The sequence below is a fragment of the Sorex fumeus genome, unplaced genomic scaffold (assembly GCF_029834395.1).
Source record: "Sorex fumeus unplaced genomic scaffold, SorFum_2.1 ptg000044l, whole genome shotgun sequence".
NCBI lineage: Eukaryota > Metazoa > Chordata > Mammalia > Eulipotyphla > Soricidae > Sorex > Sorex fumeus.
Genome location: NW_026606101.1, coordinates 19,842,014 through 19,860,904, shown reverse-complemented (window position 1 = coordinate 19,860,904; position 18,891 = coordinate 19,842,014). Strand labels below are relative to the sequence as shown.

At 47.2% G+C, this 18,891-nt stretch overlaps 2 protein-coding genes across 3 annotated transcripts in view; one reads left to right on the top strand and one right to left on the bottom strand.

The window, feature by feature from the left end:
* The window catches only part of TMC2 (transmembrane channel like 2), a 133,225-nt gene extending 123,791 nt beyond the window's left edge, over window positions 1-9,434 (bottom strand). Inside the window, exon 1 of the mRNA XM_056121572.1 lies at window positions 9,296-9,434. Coding sequence (XP_055977547.1) covers window positions 9,296-9,434 — 139 coding nt within the window. The remainder of the gene's footprint in view (window positions 1-9,295) is intronic.
* On the top strand, window positions 9,326-16,581 carry SNRPB (small nuclear ribonucleoprotein polypeptides B and B1). Of its 2 annotated transcripts, none has more exons than XM_056121331.1 (7): window positions 9,326-9,435; window positions 11,488-11,639; window positions 13,307-13,418; window positions 14,416-14,568; window positions 15,016-15,154; window positions 15,468-15,593; window positions 16,431-16,581. In XM_056121331.1, the coding sequence occupies exons 1-7, from the start codon at window positions 9,433-9,435 to the stop codon at window positions 16,466-16,468; spliced, it is 723 nt and encodes a 240-aa protein (XP_055977306.1). In that variant the 5' UTR covers window positions 9,326-9,432; the 3' UTR covers window positions 16,469-16,581. The 2 variants fall into 2 exon arrangements, with proteins under 2 accessions (XP_055977306.1, XP_055977307.1); XM_056121332.1 differs by having other exon boundaries at window positions 16,286-16,581.
* The last annotated feature ends 2,310 nt before the right edge of the window (window positions 16,582-18,891 follow it).

The following is an 18,891-nucleotide window of genomic DNA, read 5'->3' as shown; positions in this document are numbered from 1 at the left end:
TTCACCTATACCTTACTCCCAGATGTCCAGTCATTGAATGGACAGGAGGAGGAGTATTAATACGTCTCTTCCTCCTCTTCTTCTTCCTCCTCCTCCTCTCTTCTCCATCTCCATTGAAATGACTGGACATCTGGGAGTAAGGTGTAGATGAAAGAATTAAGGTAACTTCTCAGCATCCTGTGACTTGGAAACCAAATAAATTACGAGTGGTAAGTAAAGGAAGTCATTGGCTCTCCTGGCTATGGGAGAACAAAGTTCATGTTGTCCAAATGGTTTTTCAAATATGGAATTATTTCCAAGATAAATTGCCCTGAACTCGCTATAAATATATTTAGTTGTGGATAGCCTGTACCAGGCCCAATTGCATGTAATACTGAATTACAAAGCTATAGAGGATCCAAGTGCACACCTATTGAGTACCCTGTGCTGATGTGGGACACCGGGATCACCGGTACTTAGCTCAGAGAAAACTTTATCAGCCACAGAATTCAATTTGCAGTCTTTGTCCTGTGGTTACCTTTAAGAGGGCCACTTGGTGGAAAATCTTCTTTTTCTGCCTCCTCCTCTTCCTCCTCTTCTTCTTAATCTTTCTCCTCTTCTTCCTCTTCTTTTTCTTCTTTTCTTCTTCCTTCTCCTCCTCTTCCTCTTCTTCCTCCTCCTCCTCTATCTTCTTCACGTCACATTCCAATGTGCCAGTCATGATCAGATCTTAATTCTTGAGGGGCCAATGTAGAAACTGTTCTAGTTGCATGTATCTCCAATATTGAAGTTCTTTCTTTTATTAGTTTTTAAAACCGTTCCCAGTGATGCTTGGACTGCTTCCAGCTTCATGCTCCAGGTGGTGCTTGGGAATTGAACCTGGCAGGCTTTCTGCATCCCTGTCATGGACACTTATCATACAGAGTAAAAAAGTAAGTGGATCACTTCATTTCCCTTTATGCACTTTGATCTACTACTGCAATACCGCCATTGAGCATGTAAAACTAAAACGCGCCCTTATGCCACTGCTTATGGGAAATTATAAATTATAATCAATTTTTTTCTTGGAAAGAATCATTCTTTCACAGGGAACATATAAATTTCCACCAGCCAAGTTAAAGTGTCTGTTTTTAAACTTCATTGATGTGTAATATACATATAACAAAGTGTAGAGTTGAAAATGTATGCTCAAATTCTTGTAGTGGTGGTGTTGGTGTTTTGAACCACATGTGGCAGTAGTTTGGGGCTCCTCCCAGCTGTGTGTTCCAGGTTTCTCCTGGCAGTACTTGGGGGACCATCTGGTGCTGGGGTTGGCCATGTAAAAGGCAAGTTGTCTCTTCTCTTTCCAGAAAAAAAGTACTCAAACTCAGAAAGTGAACACAGCCATCTTAATCACCTAGATTAAGATGCACAGTACTACCTTTGACATCACACACTAATTTTTCTTCAGTGTTAAAAATTGGGCTGGAGCAATAGCATAGCAGGTAGGGCATTTGCCTTGCACACGGCTGACCCAGGTTTGATTCCTCCCTCCCTCTCGGAGAGCCTGGCAAGCTACCAAGAGTATCCTGCATGCACGGCAGAGCCTGGCAAGCTCCACGTGGCGTATTTGATATGCCAAAAACAGTAACAAGTCTCACAATGGAGACGTTACTGGTGCCTGCTTGAGTAAATCGATGAACAGCGAGAGGACAGTGCTATAGTGCTACAGTTAAAAATTATTTTCGTTTTGTTTTGGGTGCCTAGGTTTTAAACCAGGACTTCATACATATGAAACATAAGCTGGTCTCTGAGCTGTATACTTTTTTGGGTGGGGTGTTTTTTTGGGGGGGTGACAGTAAGTGTGGGGGCCAAACAGCATGGTTCTCAGGGCTTTTTCCTGCTTCTATGGTCAGGGAATTACTCCTGGTGGTACTTAAGGGCGGGGGGGGGGGGCGGGAAACATAAGCCGGGGTTGGCTCTGTGCACTTTACTCCCTGTCCTGTCTCTCAAGCACCTGTTTATTTATTTTTAATGATTGCAGTCACATAATTTGCAATTTCTTATGAGTGGCCTTTTTTGCTCAGCATTATGTTTGTGGGATCCATTCTTATTTCAGCTTGTGTAATTTGGCTTCTGCAATTTGATTTTGTATGTTCAAGGGCCCCAGGTATTCTTGAAGAATAAAATGGGGAAAATTATATCATCAGATATCGAGATCTATCATGTTGCTATGGTAACCAAGACAGCAGGTCACCATATGAAGATAGACAAATAGATCTGTGGAGGCAAAGAAAGCGCACAGACACAGGCCCCACATATATCTGACGATCTTAATTATAATCAAGGTGATCTCAATATAATGAGAGGCAGGAGGGGGGGAAATATGTACTTCAAAAGTGACGTGACTGGTTACAGATCATACCGAGCATCTTTGATTCATATGTGATAGCAGCAAAGCGTGGACCTGTGGCAGTGGCTCACAGGTCATGTCCAGGGACTGAGTTCTGGTGGCATTATTTATTTGTTTAGGGCAATGCTGGGGATTGAGTCCAGGGCCTCACACAAGCAAGGCAAGTATTGTACCATTGAGTCATATCCCTGGCCTCTCTTGTGTTACTCAAACCTTAGCAACTAAAATCTGCATACTAAGCATGTGGAAAGTGAACTTAGTTCTAGACTAACTTCCTCCCCAGTTGGGGAGTTTCTTTTCCTTTACCTTCTGTGTTCCAATAAACATTTCTGTTTCCACCCCCACCCCCAATTTTGTAAAGCTAGAAGTGCTTACATTTATGATGGATGAATTTTATAAGAACTGTGTTTTAAAGTGTACTGCAGTAATCCCGGGTCTTTAAATAAGATGAAGATATTTGTAAATGCCTCTTTTCTGCACCATTATTGCCATCTGCTAACTGTTTCAGCAGAAAGAACAAAGTGTTCTACATGGTGAGTGCTGTAGGAGGTACTTTTCCTTTTCAAAGACTTTAAAAATAGCAGGCAGAGAGAGGTCAACAGATCCCATTTAGTAACTTGAACTCTTTAAAAGATGTGCGTTCATTCCAGACTCAACCAGTTTATAGGGGGGAGTTTCTGCTCTCAAAATTTACCCTCTACTATTGTCCAGCACAAACCCCATGTGAACTGCCTTTCTCCTCCAGTCCTTCCTTCTCCCTCCCTAAATTCTTCATTGCGAAGCCCCAAAGTCACTTTCCTGAGCACAGCTTGAGGTTTTCAAAAAGATATGCAAACCATTTCACCAGTGAAATAATGAGTGATCAATCATCATGGAGTTTAACACAAAGCCATAGATACATTTGGATATGGTGAGCCATGCACTTTGAAATTAATTAGATTCATTTCTTTCCTGGAGCTGGAGCAATAGCACAGCGGGTAGGGCGTTCGCCTTACAAGCGGCCAACATGGCCGACCCGAGTTCGATTCCTCCGCCCCTCTCAGAGAGCCCGGCAAGCTACCAAGAGTATTTGATATGCCAGACACAGTAACAACAAAGTCTCCAATGGAGACGTTACTGGGCCCGCTCGAGCAAATCGACGATCAACGGGAGGGCCTTTACCCTTTACCTTTACCATTTCTTTCCTACCAAAACTCCAGCACTGTCAGATATAAAATTCACACTAGGAGAATGGATGGTGTTAATATATTATGTTTTTATTTTTTATTTTTGACCTTTTGGGTCACACCCAACAATGCTCTGGGATTACTTCTGGCTCTGCACTCAGAAATTGCTCCTGATGGTGCTCAAGGGACTATATGGGATGCTGGGGATTGAACCTGGGTCAGTCGGATGCAAGGCTAATGCCCTACCCCCTGTGCTATTGATCTGGTTTCTATATTGTGTGTTTTTTGATATAAGTTACATTCAGGGATATGACTGTGGTCTTCATGAAGGCAGAATGGAAGGGGCTGAGGTTGGAGCAGAAGAAATTAAACTAAGAAGTAGAGCCGGAAATTAACAAGGAACCTAAACTCTCTGCGTGAGACTGTGCTCATGAATTCAGTAGCAATTTGCTGATGAATCTTCTCATCTCTGGAAAATGTTCTAGATACTTAGACCATGATAACGAATGAAATGGCAATCCCACTGGGTTTATTTTACAGTGTACAGAGACAGACAAATAAACAAAGCTCCACATACAGAGGTGTGAAGGTTCCCAAAGCATGTTAGAAGGTGATGAGCACCATACAGTAGAAAATAACAAAACAGAGGAAGAGAATGAAGAACCATTGTATGGGAGAGGATGCTGGGCTGGATTTTGAAATCGGGAATTTGAAATCATTGGGGGAAGTTTTGACTCCTTGACTGGGAGAAGGATTCAGAACTCTAGGTGGCATGCAGGGGAAGAGCATAGTGGAGGAGTCACTGTTGAGGCCAAAGGACAGGATGTGCCTGCCCAGTGCCCATTCGGAGGAGCTGCCAGGAAGCCAGTGAGGCTGGAGGCACAGTTGGGTGGGGGCAAAGTACAGAGAGTGTGACAGGGGGTAAAATTGAACATCAAATTCAGTGTGACTTTTGGGCTTCATTAATCAGGATCTTTCCTTTTTCACTTATTTCAAAGGTTTGATTTCTTAAATCCAGGCTGATAAGCACTTGGGATTGAAGCATTACTTTGGATCAAGAATTGATCACATTTTTCTGTAAAGGTGTGTGTGTGTGTGAGTGTAGCAGAGGTGGTACAGGTTCTGTGCCCTCATTTCAACTCTTCCCTTATCCACAGTCAGAGTAATGAATGAGTGGAACTGTGCTCAGATAAAACTTAGTGAACTGAATCTCAGATAATTTTAATCTTGTTTATTTCCAACCATTAAAAACTTTCGGTAGGGATTTTTTTGCTTGTTGAGAGAGCATTTGCTTTGCGTGTGTGAAGCCCTGGGTTGGATCCCTAGCAACACACACACACACACACACACACACACACATACACACACAGAGTAAAACCCCCATAGCTCATAGGCTGTACAAAAATGAGGGTCAGATTTAGACTGTAGGCTGTAGTTTTTCCTACTTCTTTTTCTATATCAGTTACCACTCAGTAGAAGCATAACATGAGTAATAAAAAATGTTCTACTTATCACATTTTAAAAATAGGTGAACTTAATTTTAATATAATTTTATTTAACTCAATATACTAAAACCTTATCTCAATATGTCATCAATACAAAATTAATTGGGGGCCAGAGAGATAGTAAAGGGTTTAGTCACTTGCCCTGCATTCAGCTGACCTGATTTGATCCCCAGTACTGCATATGGTCCCTTGAGTACTGCCTGGAGTCACCCCTGAGCACAGATCCAGGACTAAACACTGAAAAAGTATTTGTGACTTTGTCCTGCAAAAAAATCGAAAGGTTACTGGCCTCCCTCCAAACCACTAATTGGACAGTTAACATTTTTTTGTATTGTCTTCAAAATATGTTGCATGTTTAGAGCGCATTTTAATTCAGAATAGCCACATCTTAAGAAGCACTTAAAGTTCTATATACATTATATCATATAACATTATATGATATAATGCATATAGAATGCAATTCCAGATAACATATAGAGAAGACCACATTGGGGGAACATAAGCTAGTTTCCTTGAATGGCATGGCTGATGTCCTCATACAAGTGAATCAAATTTGTTTTATTTTCAGCTTTTACCTGTTTTGAACTGATCGTGTTATATTTGAGCTCCAAATTTCTTTGGGGATAGATTCATTCCTTTCACTGTAGATGGTGTGTTTTCATTGGGCCTTAGCTAGTCAATCAAACAGATTTAAAAACTAATTGCCATATTCTAGAGCTTTCCCTGTTATTGCGTTTAATGAGTTCAGAGAAAATGACAAAACGAACTGATTCAGATTAGAGGATGAAACCCTGATCCCACCTGCATTTGGGGGAGGGGGTTGCTTTGTTTTGTCCTACACCACAGTGACCTGCAGCTATCATGGTTCTTCTCTCTTGTTGCTCTAGAGGTGCAGACCCAACGAAAAGGCCTGAGGATGTGGTTCTGATCAAACCCTGTGGTGCCAGGGCTTGCCCAGGCCATTCTGCTAGAGGGCCTTCAGGGCTGCTGAGGGAAACATATGGTGCTGAGAACAGAACCCAGTTTGGTACAACCTACTGTACTTTCTCTCATCACCCTGAGCATCAAATTAATATGGCAACAGTTGTCCCAGTAGAGTAATGTAAGGAATTTCTGTGATTTGACAAAGAATTTGTAGCTATGTGACTAGTTGGGATGGGAAGGCAGTACCTCATATTTGAGTCCCCCCCCATCCAACTCACCTGTAATCCAGAGAATCTAGGTTCTGGGATGGTGGGGACTTTCAAGATGGCTAGAAGTCTGACCACTAGGCTGTGAAATTAGATGTCATCATTGAGATTAAAGGTGACTTAAGGGGCCAGAGTGATAGTACTAAGTACCAAGCCAATAGGGCATTTGCCTTGCATGCAGTTGACCTGGGTTCAATCTCTGACACCCTATTCCCCTTGACCACCATGGAGAATGATCCCTGAGCACAGAGCCAGGAGTAAGTCCTCAGCATTGCTGGATATGTGTCCCCCCCGCCAAAAAAAAATAGGTAATTAACACACACACTCACTAACCTAAATTAGACATATCTCCACATATATCCTCCTGCAGTCTAAGTCAGCTTGTATAAATTTTTATCAGTTTTTGTTCTGAAGGAGAACAGATGGTGCAGGATTCTTGGCAAACACCAGATTCTCTTGTTGCATAAGGTACTGTAAATACCATGTGGTTTTTTAATTTCCTCCTTAGATGCCTGGCATAAATATGGGATAGATAAAAAATCCATGTCTTCTTGTTTAAAGATGATTTTACCTGGTCCTGGAAGTTCTGTTTCTTTTAATCTAGAAAGTTTTGGAGCAGAGGAAAGCCTCAACTACCCTCTAATTAAACAGAAGTTTGGGACAGGTAGAAAAAGACCATTCTAGAATCCTAAAAATAAAAGAGATTCTTAGTGTGCCATCTCCATGGATTCTGGAAAAGAGACAAACATTCCTTCCCTGTATGAGATGGGCCTCAGCCATGGGCAGGAGTATGTCACACCATGCCAAGGTGATGTGAGTGGGCCCTATGGGTTGCTTATGTGAGGTGGGGAGGAGAGAATGGTCACTTTCTCCCAATTTGTCTGTCACCCCCAGACCTGCTAAGAAGACTAGGACTGATAAAAGTCTGTGATGAGCCCCTGCTTGGCACAGTTTGAGCCCTGCCAGCTCCATCAGGTGGCTGTCAAGCCACATCTGATGTCTGCTTGGTTTTCTAGGCACGGGAGTTGATCTCTGCCACCCGATTTCTTGGGGAGCCACGGACGAAGTTGGGATGAGGAATTACTCTTTTCACAAAAGGAAAGTCAGTCCTAGACCTTACCCAGGGTTCCTGGGCTCTTGCCATGCCTCACAGAAAAGAATTTCAGGAGTAGACGAGTAGTGAAGTAAAACAGAGTTTATTTGGAGGTTTTAGAAGGTTTGGAGGAGGGAAAGCGAGAGTGAACAAGTGAGAGCGAGAACAAGAGCGAGAGAGAGAGTGAGAGAGTGAGTAATGCGCTTAAGAAAGAAGGCGGGCTTCTCTAAGGGCAGAGAGAACCCCTACACACATCCCAGCATTAGATTGGAAAGTACATCTCAAGAAGAAAGATGCAGGCGACACATGTCCTTGGTGCCACCTGTACTTGGCAAGCAGCACAAGGGCTTGGGTAGCATATGCGCTTCGTCCCTTTATTCAAGGTGGCTTTTATTGGGTTTTTTTCTAAGCTGTCCCCACATGGGGCTTTCTAGTTAGATAAGAGTCCGTTGCTAGGGTTGTTGCTAAGGGGGTAGAGTGGGGGTCTTCTTTGAAACTCCTTTTCTTGACCTTTGTTCCTGCTGGATCTTCTCTCATGGAGTGGGTCTATAATGAAGAATAAGAAGCTGAATGTAATGAGAATTATGAAACTATAATACAATGAGAACTGAGATGCTGAAATCAACCCCAAGGTCAGCCTTAGAAGTGAGGAAGAGCTTTTGCTCTTTCTGACCCTAATCAGGTAGGATAAGGGCCTTCCAGAGGAATGGGAGAGCATGAGGCCTGCCAGCCTTAGGGGAATGCATGGGAGGTGACATGTGAAGGCCACACCAAATGGGCAAGAGATACTGACCTGAAGGCTGGCAAAGATGTTTCATTTTTTTCTTTTTGTAGATTATAGCTCACTCTTAGAGAATAAAGAAAAGAGATCCTCTCAGCAGACAGGGCTCCAAGTCTCTTTCTCTTCTGACTTGGGGTCCTTAGTGCTGAGCCTCTAATAAACTATCTTGTCCTGAGCTGTCTCTCTCTATTCATTCATGACTCGCCAGGACAACAGGTCCAGCCTTCTCTGATCTGGGATAGCTGAGGGTTAATCCAGTTAAAGGAAGGAATGGAAGGTTCTCGAGTAATTTCCTTCAGGCTCTTTCTGTAGGGAGGGGTCCAGTTTTCTCAGGGTCTGCTGCTGGAGAAGGTCTTATCAGGTCTTGTTTTCTTTTCTGGATCTGCAAGGCCAGACTTAGGACTGTTGACATTATTACTCCCCCAAAATTTCATTGCCATGATGTGTGTGTATGTGTAGTTCCTTCCCTAATCTATCTGCCTACAATCAGGGGGACACAAGGACAGGCTGCTCCTGCCAACCCCAAGGTCTGACACCGCCCCCCCCCCCGCCCCCCTCCCCTCCCCCCTGCCCCCGGTTACCACTTCTCCGGCAGAGTGGGTGCTACACAACTCATGCTTCTTCTACGCTTCTGTTCCCCTTTCCCTTCCTCTGTTTTGTTCTGTTTTTGTTTCGGGGCCACATCCAGCGGTCCTCTGGAGTTACTCCTGGCTCTGTGCTCAGGAATTACTCCTGCAGTGCTGGGGGACCAAATGGGATGCTTAGGATCAAGTTTGGGCCTGCCGTGTGCAAGGCAAACGCCCTATCGGCTGTATAATTGCTTCGGGCCCCCCTTTCCCTTCCTTTGGGAACTAGAAAGCTATGGGGGGGGGGGGGGGACGCGGCTCAGGATCAACCATTCCTGGCTCTGTGCTCAGGAGCAATCCCAGGAGGTGCTCGGGGGACCATAGGCAGCGCTGGGATCTGAAGCTGGGTCGGCCAGCCACATGCAGGGTGAGGGGTTTCCTCCTGTAGCTCCTCTTCCACCCCAGCTTTGTTGATTTCAACCAAATTGACGGCAGCTCACGATAGCGTTTTTGGGCCCTTATTGGGCCGAGGCTCAGGGCTTACACCCTCAGCGCCGGGCTCTGCAGGCAGAGGCCGGAACCAAAGGGCCCGGGGCCGGAACCAAAGGGCCCGGGCGCCCTACCGGAAGTAGATCCCATCGACCCCTTGTTGCCGGCGGCCGAACTTCCGGCGGCGGCGGCGGGAACCGGGTAGCGGGCGGGCGTGTAGGCCGCGGAGGAGGCGAATCCGGCGGGAATCGGAGCCATCAGAACCGCCACCATGGTGAGGAAGTGGAGGCCGGCGGCGGGGACGCTCCCGAGTCTGGCGGCCGTGGGAGTTGGGAGGGGGCCGCGGGGTCGGCGCTGCTCTGGGTCGGGCCGGGCGCGGGCCGCGGCGCCCCGGGCCGGGTGGGGGAGGGGAGGCCGGAACTGCGCGACCCAGGCCGGCTCCTGGGGGGCCGCGGCCGGGGGTGGCGGCGGGGGTTTTGGGGAGGCGCCCGGAGCCCCGAGAAGCCCGTGCCCGGCCCCGGAGAGGCCGGAAGGCGGCTGCCCCGTGGGCACGAGTGAGTGTCCCGGTCCCCCTCCTCCCCCGTGGGGGCACCGGAGCCGGACACCGTGGCTGCAGCTGGGCACTGCAGGCCGCCCACCCCGCACGTGCCAGCCCCCCAGGAGCGGGCTCCCAGGCGTGTGGGTGGAAGCGGTGTTCTGGGTTGGAGCAGGACCCCTCGCGGGATGCCTGGGGGCGTTGCCTCGAAGCGCCCCGCTTGCACTCGGCCCCCGAGGCCGCCACCCGGCTGGCTGCAGGACTGCACCCCGGTCATCTCATCTTGGGGCTGGGAATGGTCCCAGGTGGGCTCGTGATTTCGGGGAATGAGGCGCAGGTACACAGTGACACAGTGATGGGATACGCTACCCCACGACCCGGTGAGCTGTTCAGGGTAGATGCAGCCACCAGGGTTCGAGAGAGATTCAGATGGGTGTTCCAGGGATGAGCCAGGCTCTCTGGGGAGGCGGGACACTGCGATCCCTGTGTTTGTAGGTCCTGAAACTTGTGGGCAGAAGGCACTTGGCTTCAATTAGGGCTTGACCCATGGCCAGCTAATGAGAGGCGGAGGCATAGATCAAGTGTCATGTCATTTGTTTCTAGAGATGTGACTGCCCAGGGCACTTGGCAGTTCGAATTGTGGTACCTATTACTGCTTATTTTTTGGTGGTGTCAGGAATTGAACCCAGGGCCTCAGGCCTGTAAGGCCAGGGCTCCACCACTGAGCCTCATCTCTGACCCCAGTAGTCTTATTATTTTAACAAAGCTCCAGTGGAAGGCAGAGTATAAAGCAGAAAATGTTTGTTAAGTAAGTATATGGTTTATTTTCATGGTGGGGAGGGTTATGACGGACAGGGTTCACTCCCATCTTGATGCTTGGGAGGGTGGCAGGGACAATTACACACATGTTACGGTGCGAGGGATCCCATTTGGGCTGCCTGCAGGTCACACATGCACTCGGGCATGCTTGGCTTTCTCTCCAGCCCTGTAGAGCGGATATTCCTAAAGGTCATCATGCTTTCAAAGTAATCACACCAGGAGGTTTCTTCCCAAAGGTAGTTTTGGGGAGACACAGTTCTTGGTTTGAGGATTCAATTTTCATTTCCTTTTTGATAATAAACACCTTGTTGATGGGATTTTTAGTATCGGTCACATTCCAGTGCCAAGAGACTTGAATCACAAACTTAGAATTTTGCTGGAGCGATAGCACAGCGAGGAGGGCATTTGCCTTGCGTGCGGCCGACTTAGGTTCAATTCCTTCGCCCCTCTCGGAGAGCCTGGCAAGCTACCGAGAGTATCTCGCCCACACGGCAGAGCCTGGCAAACTCCCCGTGGCGTATTTGATATGCCAAAAGCAGTAACAACAAGTCTCACAATGGAGATGTTATTGGTATCCACTTGAGCATATTGATGAACAACGGGATGACAGGCAGACAGACACAGTGGCAGAGAGGACAATCTCTGGTGTGCATGTATAGGGTGAGCTTGGAATCCTCTACCCTTTCATCCCAGAAAGTGGTACGAATAGACAGAGGCAGTTGTCTGATGACAAAGATTGTTTTTCAGTGCTGGGGATGAAACTCGGGGCCTCACACGTGGGAGACGGTTTTTAGGAGTAGGAAAAAGCAAAGATGAGGTTGACAGTAGGTGACTTGGGAGAATTCTTGGGGCCGGAAGGAATTCGTGCACTAGGACAGCTGAAGATGTGCTGCGGAGCCCAGGCCTGGGAGGACGGGTTTGCGTGAGTGAGTCTGAAACACTGAGTTTCTTCCCGCTGATTCCTCCCTGCAGACTGTGGGCAAGAGCAGCAAGATGCTGCAGCACATCGACTACAGGATGCGCTGCATCCTGCAGGACGGCCGCATCTTCATCGGCACCTTCAAGGCCTTTGACAAGCACATGAATCTGATCCTCTGCGACTGTGATGAATTCCGGAAGATCAAGTGAGGAAGTGGGCGGGGGGCGGGGCCTGGGGGCGGGGGAAGGGATTGGGAGGGTGAGCCAAGTGACAGGTGGTAGCTAGCTGGCTCCTGGGCTTGCTGTCCTGCTTCTGAGGGCAGAGTTAAGTGGGGACAGTGGACCCTGAGGAATCCAGCAAGGCTTTGCTCTCTTGTTCTCTGGAGTTCAGTTCTGAGGGCTGCTAGGCTTTTTGTTTCTCTGTCTTCGTGCCCCTGGCTACTGGGGTAAAGGGCTTTCGTGTTCTCCCCACAGGTGTGTAAGTGGGGAGAACTTGGTTTTCTGGCCTCATTGCCTATTTGTAAAGCTGTAGCCTAAAAGGCTCTCCCAATGCAGCCTGGCCTGAAACTGCTTTAAGAAGCCTCTGACCCTCTTCGGGGTAAGTGCTCAGCTCCCCATGTGAGTTTGGGGCCAGTGATTTTTGTTCACTTTGATAGAATCGATGATAGATACTTCCTACAGTTTCATAAGTTATTTCTAATAACTCCCTTGTCTTAAGACAGATCTTGAGCTTCTGGCCTATTAAAAGATGTGGTGTACCTTTATATTGCTCTATATTTAAGGCATTTTGATACCCAAAGAGAGTGTAGGTGACGTTCTTGGTCATCTAACTCTTTTTGCATACAAGGTAACCATAATCCCTCTGAATCCCTTTGGTGCTGTTTTCTTAGTGACAGAAGGTTTGGAGGTGTAGGACTGAAAAAGGGTAGAGATGGCCGAGTGCCAGGTACACACACGCTGGGGGCCAGCTGGTCAGAGTAGAAAAATTACAAATTGGGTCTTGCTGCTTAAGGTGAGGCTAGTTTAATTTTGATAATTAACTTTTATCAAAAGATATGTTTTAAAATAAAGATATGAAAACTGTTTAAACTTGCAAAGGATTTTTTTGGGGGGGGGGTTAGGGAGGTGTATGTGAAAGGGCATTTTGTTAAGGTATAAAATATGAATAAACCAAAACAAAGGAAGAAAGGCCACCACAGAAAACCACTGTTCGTTTAACATCAGATGTCATTCAGATGAACCTTTTAAGTTTTTTAAGATCAAGTGTATTTTTATTTTTAGGAGTCTGACTTTTCACCCTTCTCTAGTGGTTATTTTCCTGTTTATATTTCTATTCGTCCTTTCTGTTCATCTTTTTATGGTAGTTGGTGCTTGAGAATTTCTTTGTTTTGGGGACAGGTCTGATTTCTAAGAGGTTAATGCCTTCATTTTCTGTTCCGTCTTCTTTTTCTGATATGAATCAAGGAAAGGGATTCTAGGCCTATGGGGTTGGCTTGCAGTGCGAGTGGGAGGTCAGTTGCTAAGCAGTTGCTTGTGCTGCCTCGGCGTCCCGAGAGGCCTGGAGTAGATAGGCGGGACTGGGAGGCAGCACTCGGAGCCTGGCAGGGGAGAGGCCTGTGCAGTGGCTGCAGACCAGCCTGCGACCCAGGGCAAGGTGTTCCTGGCTGTTGTCCTTGTCTCTTGGCCTGCGCATTCTCTGGGCACGGATGGCACCCCCATGGGCTTACACATTTGGACTGTGAAGACTGTCTTGAGGGGCTGTCTTAAGGGAAGTTCATGTGCCATGTGCTCGGAGAATCTCAGGCCTGGAGACAGGTGAACTGAGCTTTCTTCCTAATGCTTGCTATTTTGTTTCTTGTAAACCTTTCTTTAGGCCAAAGAATTCAAAACAAGCAGAAAGAGAAGAGAAGCGAGTCCTTGGGCTGGTGCTGCTTCGAGGGGAGAACCTGGTCTCGATGACAGTAGAGGGACCTCCTCCCAAAGATGTAAGTCAGCATGCGGCTGGAGCTCACTCCATAGGGACAACCACCGTGGTGTCAAGGAAGTGAAACACATTTAATCCTCCACAATCTTAGACCCATAGACCCCAACCTGTGTTTAGAAATAGAACAGGATTTGGGGACACTAACCAGACTTGTTTTCCCCTATTCATCCTAAAGCATTGTAGGGCAGGAGAGAGAATACAGGACGGAAGGTGCTTGCTTTGCGTGCAGGTGCCCTCAGTCCAGTCCTTGGCACTGACGTATGGTCCTCTGAGCACTGCCAGAAGTGACCTCTGAGCCCAGAACCAGGAGTTAGCCCTGACACTGCTATGTGAGGCACCCAAACGAAACAATTCAGAGGAGTATTACATTGTTTTGTGTTTGGGGGCCACATGGAGCAGTGCTTAGAGCTTTTCCTGGCTTTTGACCCCCTTAAAAATGTTTATAGGATGTTTATAGAAACATTCCTTAGCTTTAAGGAAAAGATGGAAGCAAGGGGTTAGAATAAGCACTAAATTCTATGTTCTCCAGCACTAAATTCTATGTTCTCCAGCATGGAATTTGTAGAGCCGTGTGTGTGTGTGTGTGGTGTGGGGATGCTGTAAAGCGTATGGTGTGTGTATGTGTGTGGTGGTGGTGTAAAGCATACGTATGATATAATTCTTGGTATCTGTTTCCAGTAGGGTTTACTGCTGTGATGTAGACCATTGTAAACCAGTATCCTTGTAAGAAGTCTTTCGAGATAAAATTTTCCCACATAGTAGAAAAAATAAGTTGAGCTAACTTGTCTCAAAGCACTGGTTGTGGTGAAACTGATGTTTGATCCTGAGCAGTTATAGTCCCGTCATCTGTGAATTGCCAGCAGTCTCAAGGTGGGGGATTATTTGCCCATTATCACCCACCAAGTGAGGATCATCTCTGGGGATATCCAGACCTTTCTTGATGGTGGCATTTTAAAGGACTTCTCACTAGATTGATCTCTCGTATGTTTGTTTTTCAGACTGGCATTGCCCGAGTGCCACTTGCTGGAGCTGCTGGGGGTCCAGGGATTGGCAGGGCTGCTGGCAGAGGAATCCCTGCTGGTGTTCCAATGCCCCAGGCTCCTGCAGGACTTGCTGGGCCAGTCCGTGGGGTTGGTGGACCATCCCAACAGGTGAGGAATTGGGGAAGGATACCAGCTTCTGGGTAAAAGAGGTTCTGTCATTTGGGCAAATTGCTGATTGACCATCCTGTGGCCATCAGGCTGTGTCTCAGTGTACTTGGCATGGGATCACAGAATCAAGTGTGAGGAAAATTCGCCGTCTTGGTGTTTTGAGAAATGCAGAAATAGCCACACTGTGTTGGGATAAAAATGTTATATGACAATGTTTAGCATGCATTCTACAACCAACTGCAGTTATTTAAGTAGAGGAATCTCTGACTTGGTCTGGGCAGCCTAGACTCAGACTCTGAGGAAGGTACTTGGTTCTTTAAGGATCTTTTAGAGACAGTTTGCGGTACGAGGTCTGATGCCAGGAGCTGTAATTAGGGAATATGGTGCCTGTTGGGGAAGTGATTGAGGTGCTGCTTTGCACTGCCCTGTACTTCTGTGTCCTTGCAGGTGATGACCCCACAAGGAAGAGGCACTGTTGCAGCTGCTGCTGCTGCAGCCACCGCCAGTATTGCAGGGGCTCCCACCCAATACCCACCCGGCCGTGGAGGTCCTCCCCCACCGATGGGCCGAGGGGCACCCCCTCCAGGTGAGACCCTTCAGCAGACTGTCGCTACTGATTGATAGACGCCTGCGCTGGATTTATGGGAGATAACAACCTTGTCTGAACTTGGTGATGGATTTTGTGATGAAGCAGGGTAACTCTGAGGTTCAGTTTGGCTGGTTGACACTGGAACTAGGTGGACAAGAGCCACTGCAAGGCCCACCTTTGTCATGAGTCCCAGTTTGGGGAGGTTGGGAGGTGGGGCTGGTGCATCTGTCAGAATGTGTGAGACAGCTGTATGTTTCCTGGTGCCTCTTCAAGACCCTGGAGCTGTATCTCTGGCGCTTTTCTCTTGTAGGCATGATGGGCCCACCTCCTGGCATGAGGCCACCAATGGGTCCCCCAATGGGGATACCCCCTGGCCGAGGAACTCCAATGGGCATGCCTCCTCCGGGAATGCGGCCTCCTCCCCCGGGGATGAGAGGTAAGTGCTGGGCAGGGTGACCTGGGCTCCCTTCCCCAAAGCCCCATGGGGATAGGGAAAGAGGGAAGGTTTCATTGATGAGCCCTTGTGTGTTCTGGGGCCTTAGAGCCTTGGAGAGTGGACTCTCAGCTGATGACTGTTCAGAAAGGGAAGAGGATTGATAATCTTTAAATCGATCATCCTGTACACTAGAGCAGCCTTTTACCAGGGAACCTGCCTAAGTTCTCAGCACCCACGGCAGTGTTTTCAGGGGACCCTGAAGTAATACTATCTCCAAAAAGTTAATAGAACTTTCATTATACCCTTTCAATTAAAGTGGAGGGGCGGGAAGCAAATGCTTGGCTTTTACTATTGATACATACTAAGTCCGTATTTGAGAATTACCTGGGTCAGCCCTCGTTTCTGGATGAGGAACAGGCGCAGAGAGAGCTTAGCCCTGCTGTCCACATCAGTGCTCGTCTTGACACTGAGCATCTTGGCCTCTAAGATACCCCTGGCTGTACTTGGTGACTTGCTTCTCTAGGTTGGGTTTTTCTTTTAGGGATTTCATAAGCCATCAATTGTAGGGATCCGGTTAGCCCAAGAGATACATCCCTCTGATCACAGGGTAACAGCAGCAAGGGGGAGGCTGGGGCGGGTACGGATTGGAGTCATAGATCAGGCACTGACTAAACTTCTTACTCTTACTTCAGGCCTCCTTTGATCCTTGGCCAGAGTTGTGGAAGTAGCTCTCCAGAAGCGCGGGCCCGATTCCCCAAGGCCACGTTCCCACAGACCTATTTGTTTCTTATGGCGTTGTTCATGGGGTCTCACCGGATTGTCTGGTTTCCCTTTCAGGGCCCCCTCCCCCGGGAATGTGCCCACCAAGGCCCTAGACTCAGCGTGGCCCTCCTCAGCTCCCTGCCTGCTTCCTGCAAGGCTGTACATAGTCCTTTCATTTCTTCGTGGCCTGTGAAATTAGTTTGTAATAAACTCGAGAATATCTCAAGTGCTTCTGGTATCTGTTTATTTTTAGGAAATCTTTGATAAATATAAAAAATGAGTGACTGGGAAGGTAGTACAGAGGTTAGGGTGCATCCCCAGCACCCCACCCCTCCCGTTGCTCCCCTCCTAGCATCACTAGGTGTGGCCTAGCTGGTTACTGGCACCACAGGACCCGAGCAGCTCTGCCAGGCCTCAGTCCCTGCATCCTCGGCATCGTGCATTGAACTTATGAGCCTGTGGGCTGAGAATCACTGGAAGTAGCTCCGTGGCTCACTGAGCACTGCCTGAGTACTCTCCAGAACAGCAAAGGTAAAAAGCCCAGTTACCTGGGAGAGGAGCCACTGGGGATTGCTTTCTCCCTCAACCATAAATACACATGGAGTTCAGTTCCTGAGTTCTGGGAGCTCCATGCTACCCTCACCCAGGTCTGTTCAGTCCCTGAGCGGCTGCATCCTCAGGAGAGGTGGGCGCTCTTTCCATTCCCCTTTCCTCTCCTTCCTTTGCCCTTTCCCCTTTGACCTTCCTTTGATAAGGAGGCCAGGCCACTCCCAGGGATTTTCAGCCAGTTGGGTGGCAGTTCAGTGTAAGGGCCTGAGGATGAGTTACTGCTTGGCCCTCACCGTGCTGAAAATTACCCAGGCAACTACTGTCTCCATCCCTGATCTGTTTTGGTGCAAGGGATGAAACCTAGGGCCTCCAGCTTTGACACATTTTTGGAGTAGGAAACCTCAGTCATCAGTTCCCAGAGGTTCCCAGGGATTAAGCCCCAAGGTTCCCAAATACACAATATTCGCTACAGCTTTCTAGAGATCATCTCCTTGGCTCTGGACACTGCGATTGGTGGAACCTGGTAAGGGATTGAGGATACATCTGGTGATGCTCAGGGGTGCTGATTGCACTTCTGGTGGTGCAGGGGGTATCATATGTTGCACTGGGGATTAAAGTCGTGGTCAGCCACATGCCAGGTAAGCACTTCAGCAAGCCCTGTAGCATCTGGTGTTGGATACTGTTCTGAAATCACTGTTGGGAAGACAATTCCACATGCTAAGGAGATAGGAATTAAAAGCACAAACCAAATAATGGTGCAGTCTAGGAGTGCTGCGTTTCTTCAGAGTGTAAGAATGGTTCCACATAAAAACCTTTAGAGGCCTGCAAGATGGCATTGCTCAGTGCTGGAGCACTTAATGTATGTGGAACCCCAAGAGATGTGAAAATCTAGGAAAAATAACCATTGGTACATATATTGGGATACCTATATCAGGAAGAGTCACATGGTAATTTCAGTGTAGAAAAAAATTCTAATGACCTCATATAAAAAGAGGGATCAAGTTTTCTAAGCATGAGAGATTAAAGAAAAATAGATGATACTTAGTATCAGGAACAATTTAACAAGTTATCCTCTTCTGTTAACACTGTACTGAAAATTCCAGCAGGAGAATTACACAAGACGGGCATCTAAATTGGAAAGGGAGAAAAAAAAAAACTAGCATCCTTTATATAAAAAATCCTGAAGAATTTATAAGAGCTAATTGAGAATTTGTAAGAATTAAATGAATTCAATAAACTTTCAGGGTAGATCACAAAAGTCGCTTCTATTTGCATATCAGAGAAAATATCCAGGATATATTTTCAGTAATATCAAGAGGAAAAGTTGATTTACTGAGAGAGAAGAATTATAGAAGATATACATTGAAAACTACATTCTGGAAGAAAATGTAAACGTGTTCATTGTCTGGAAGACTACTGATGACAGTATTTGGGACTGGGAAAATAAGGGGTTGGAGTTTGTCGCAGGGGCTGATCCCTGAACCCTGCCATTGCACGCGCTCTTCCCATCCCAACATAGGGTGGAGTCCTGGTGACCAGTCCATTATCACCCCAACTCCGTCAGATCCATGAAGTTCCCAAAATGATGCCTACATTCAAAGCGATTCCCACCAAAATTCCAGTGTCCTTGTTTTTTGTGTCTTGTGTATTTCAGAAATACAGAAACTGAACCTCAAAATTCATAAGCTGAAAGGGTTGACACATTTTGAAAAAAATCAAATGTGAATGTCTCAAACTCCCAAAGTTTATTATGAATGATTTTTACCCCTTCCCTTTGGTTTTTGGGCCACACTGGGTGGTACTCAGGGCTTACTCCAGGCTCTGTGCTCAGGGATCACTCCTGGCAGCCTCAGGAGGCCACATGGGGTTTCAGGGATCAAACATGGCTTGGCAGTGTGTAAGGCAAATGCCCTAGCCGTTGTATTATCACTTTGGCCCCCTACTTTGAAGGCTTCAGTGATTTGTGGTGCTGCTGTTAGAATAGAGA

Excerpts from the sequence above, each read along its gene's own strand:
- SNRPB (XM_056121331.1), top strand. Across the intron at positions 11,640-13,306 it reads GATGAATTCCGGAAGATCAA|GCCAAAGAATTCAAAACAAG; the intron begins GTGAGGAAGTGG and ends ACCTTTCTTTAG. Across the intron at positions 15,594-16,430 it reads TCCTCCCCCGGGGATGAGAG|GGCCCCCTCCCCCGGGAATG; the intron begins GTAAGTGCTGGG and ends TTTCCCTTTCAG.